The sequence below is a fragment of the Dipodomys ordii genome, unplaced genomic scaffold (assembly GCF_000151885.1).
Source record: "Dipodomys ordii isolate 6190 unplaced genomic scaffold, Dord_2.0 Scaffold20, whole genome shotgun sequence".
Taxonomy (NCBI): Eukaryota; Metazoa; Chordata; class Mammalia; order Rodentia; family Heteromyidae; genus Dipodomys; species Dipodomys ordii.
Window position 1 is genome coordinate 4080445 of NW_012267236.1, and position 4327 is coordinate 4084771.

Here is a 4327-nt window from a genome sequence, read left to right on the forward strand (position 1 = left end):
GCACTGTGGCTCAAGTAGTAGAGTCCAAGCCCTGTGCTAAAGAGCTAAGGGACAGTACACAGGCCCAGAGTTCAAGCCCAGGACAGGCAAAAAATGAATAAATAAATAAATACCCAAAAACCTCTTAGTCAGGAGGCTGAGATCTGAAGATCACAGCTCAAGCAGGAAAGTCTATGACTCTTATCTCCAATAAACTATTCAAAAAAGCCAGTGGAATTGCAGCTCAAGAGCTAGAGCCTACCAGGCGAAGGCTCATGCCTTTATCCCAGCTCAGGAGTCTAAGATATGAGAGGATCATGGTTCAAAGCCAGCCCGGTCAGGAAAGTTCATGAGACTCTTATCTCCAATAAACCACTAGAAAACCAGAAGTGGTGCTGTGGCTCAAGCAGTAGAGGGCTCACCTAGAGCTGAAGAGCACAGGGACAGTGCCCAAGCCCAGAGTTCAAGCCCCAAGACCAAAAAAACAAAAAACAAAACGGAACAGAGGTAGAGTGCTGCCCTTGAGCTCAAAAAGGATTTGGGATGACACCCAAGCCCTGAGTTCGAGCCCCAGGCCCAGGAAGGGAAAAAACAAACAGAACTTAAAAAGCAAAAAAAGGTGGGTAGCCAGTGGCTCAAGCTTGTCATCCTAGCTACTCAGGAGGCTGAGATCTGAGCATCACTGTTCAAAGCCAGCCTGGGCAGCAAACTGTGAAACTCCAATTAACCACAAGAAAACCATAAGTGGTGCTGTGGCTCAAGTGGAAGAGCACTAGCTTCGAGCTGAAGAGCTCAGGGACAGCGCCCAGGCCCAGAGTTCAAGCTCCGTGATTGGCAAAAAAGAAAAAGAAAAAAGAAAGAAAAATAAGAGGGGCTGGGAAGATGGCTCAGTGGTAGAGCGCTTGTTTGCATGCACGAGGCCCTGGGTTCAATTCCTCAGCACCACATAAGAAAAAAGCCAGAAGTGACGCTGTGGCTCAAGTGTTAAAGTGCTAGCCTTAAGCTGAAGAGCTAAGGGACAGCACCCAGGCCCAGAGTTCAGGCCCCACGACCGGACCCCCCCAAAAAAAAAAGAAAAAGAAAAAGAAGACAAGCTTATACTTGATAAGATACTTTCAATGTTTTAGTGTGTCATATCTCCCAATAAAAGGCTAGATTTTATTCAATTTGAAACATATATGCCCTTTCAAAGTCAAACTTAGTATGTACAGTACATGAAACAAACAGACTTTACAACAAAAATGAATACATAAGCCAGGCACTGGTGGATCACACCTGGAATCCTAGCTACTCAGGAGGCTGAGATCTGAGGATTGGGGTTTGAAGCCAGCCTAGGCAGGAAAGTCTGTTAAGATTTTTTTTTTTTTGGCCAGTCCTGGGGGTGGAACTCAGGGCTAGGGCACAGTGCCTTAGCTTCTTTCTGTTTATGTGGTACTGAGGAACTGAACCCAAGGCTTCATGCATGCTAGGCAAGCATTCAACCACTTAGACACATTCCAGTTCCAGTGAGATTCTTATCTCCAATTAACCAGCAGAAAACTGGAAGTAACACTGTGGCTCAAAGTGGTAGAGTACTAGCCTTGAGAAAAAAGCTTAGGGGCAGGGCCAAGAACCTGAGTTCAAGTCCCAAGACTGACCAAAAAAAAAAAATTAACTCATATTGTATTATTACAATAAATGATAGGCAAGTGAACCTTGAGTTCAAGGCTAGACTCTCAAGAAAAGAAGAAGATGGGTGCCAGCAGCTCACTTCTATGATCCTAGCTACTCAGGAGGCTGACATCTGAGATCATGGTTCAAAGCCAGCCCTGGCAGAAAGAAGTCTAAGAGACTTTTATCTCCAACTAACCACAAAAAAACTGGAAATGGAGTTGTGGCTCAAGTTGTAGAGTGCTAGCTTTAAGCAAAAAAACCTCAAGAGACAGTGGGGCGAAGGTGGCTCATGCCTGTAATCCTAGTTATTCAAGAGGTTGACATCTGAGGGTTGCAGTTTGAAGCCAATCAAGTCTGGAAAGTCCATAAGACTCTTATCTCCATTTAACTATAAAAAAAAAAAAAGAGCTAGAAGGGGAGTTGTGGCTCAAGTGGTAGAGTGCTAGCCTTGAGCAGAAAAGCTCAGTGACAGTGCTCATGCACTGAGTTCAAAACAGAGAAAGAAAGAGGGCTGGGAAGGTAGCTCAGTGGTAGAGCGCTTGCCTTGCATGCATGAGGCCCTGGGTTCGATTCCCTAGCACCATATAGCAAAAAGAAAAAAGCCGGAAGTGGCACTGTGGCTCAAGTGGTAGAGCGCTGGCCTTGAGCTGAAGAGCTGAGGGACAGCACCCAGGCCCAGAGTTCAGGCCCCATGACTGGACCCCAAAAAAAAAAAATACAGAGAAAGAAAGAAAAAAGAAAAGGCAAGAGCCCAAATAACTAGCCTACTTTTATCTAAAATTAAAGATACATTAAAGTACATCTAATATCCAATCATACAATACATTAATTGATACCTAGAAGTTGTAAACGATCCTTAGCCATAACCAAATTAGTCATCATTTTAGCTTGAAGGCGTCTGGCTCTTTCACACTGTTCACCTAAAAAAACAAAGGAAGAATTAATTAAAATATCTACATATTCCCATTAGCATTTTTCAAAATAAAGTATTACTCTAATTACTTTCATGGAAAGTCAATATCTTTATAAAGAAATTAATAGGAAGCCGGGCACGGTGGCTCAATGCCTGTAATCTTAGCTACTCGGAGGCTGAGCTTAGAGGATCGTGGTTCAAAGCCAGAAAAGTCTGTGAGACACTTATCTCCCATAAACCATCAGAAAACTGGAAGTGGCACTGTGCCTCAAGTGGTAGAGCGCTCACCTTGAGCTGAAGAGCTCAGGGACAGCTCCCAGGCCCAGAGTTCAAGCCCCATGACCAAAAAAAAAAAGAAACAAAGCAAAGAAAAAAAGAAACAAAATAATAGGGGTTAGGGGAATATTTGAAGTAGTGCAGCACTTATCTAGCAAATACAAATTTCTGTATTCAATTTCTAGTACTGTGAAAAAATATCCATATACATAATTATTAGTTTCAATGGGTATATTCCAAAACTTGAAAGACAGAGGTAGCCCAGGCAACATAGTGAATTCAACTCAGCTTAGGATACAGAAAAGCCTATCTCAAAACAACAAAAAAAGCTACTTTCAAATAATTTCTCCTGGGGGGAAAAAAAACAACAAAGCACGATACAGGTAGCTTGTACCCGTAATCCTAGTTACCCAGGAGTTTGACACCTAAGGATCACAATTGAAGGTCAGCCTGGCAGATAAATCTGAGAGACTCTTATCTCCAATTTAAACAGCAAAATGCCCAAACTGGAGGTGTGGCTCAAGTGGTAGAGTGCCAGCCAACAGTGCATGGCTGTTTGCACAACAAAAGTTTAAGTTTCAATAGGGGGGGGGGCGGGAATGGGAAGGGATGGGAAGGGGAAACAAAGGAGGAGGCAACAATGCTTGATAAGAAATGTACTCATTACCTTGCTCATATAATTTTAACCCCTCTGTACAGTATTTTCACAATAAAAAAAAAGTTTAAGTTTTAAGCCCCAATATCATAACAACAACAACAACAATAGCGAGGTGCTGGTGGCTCACACCTGTAATCCTAGCTACTCTGGAGGCTGAGATCTGAGGATCATGGTTCAAAGCCAGCCTGGGCAGGAAAGTCCGTGAGACTCTTATCTCCAATAAACCACTGGAAAACCCGGAGTGGCTTGGTGGCTCAAGCCGTAGAGCGCTCGCCTTGAGCTGAGAGCACAGGGACAGTGCCCAAGCCCAGAGTTCAAGCCTCACGACCGACAAAAAAATAAACAGAACAAAACAAACAAAAAACAGAGAGAAAGAAACAGTGTCAGGTGCCAGGCATGGTAGTACATGCCTGCAATAACAGCACTTGGGAAGCAAAGCAAGAGGAGTTTGACTAGGAGGTCAAAACGGGCTACATAGTGAGTTCAAGAGTATACTGGCTATACGCCAGTGGCTCAGGCCTGTAATCCTACCTACTCAGGAGGCTGAGCTCTGAGGATCATGGTTCAAAGCCAGCCAGGGCAGAAAAGTCCTCTTTAAACTCTTTATCTCCAATTAACTACTCAAAAACCAGAAGTGAAGCTGTGACTAAAGTGAGAGAGCACTAGCCTTGTGCAAAAGCGCTCAGGGACAGAGTCCAGACCCTGAGTTCAAAACCTTGGAGGCTGAGATCAGAGGGTCATGGTTCAAAGCCAGCCTGGGCAGGAAAGTCCGTGAGACTCTTATCTCCAATAAAACACCGGAAAACTGGAAGTGGCACTGTGGCTCAAGTAGTAGAGTCCAAGCCCTG

At 44.1% G+C, this 4327-nt stretch overlaps 1 protein-coding gene across 3 annotated transcripts in view; it reads right to left on the reverse strand.

Annotated features, from left to right (window-relative positions):
• Positions 1–4327, reverse strand: part of Spast (spastin) — a 57069-nt gene that overhangs the window by 38607 nt on the left and 14135 nt on the right. For all 3 annotated transcript variants that reach the window (XM_013013722.1, XM_013013723.1, XM_013013724.1), the window contains exon 3: positions 2469–2552. In XM_013013722.1, coding sequence (XP_012869176.1) covers positions 2469–2552 — 84 coding nt within the window. The remainder of the gene's footprint in view (positions 1–2468; positions 2553–4327) is intronic.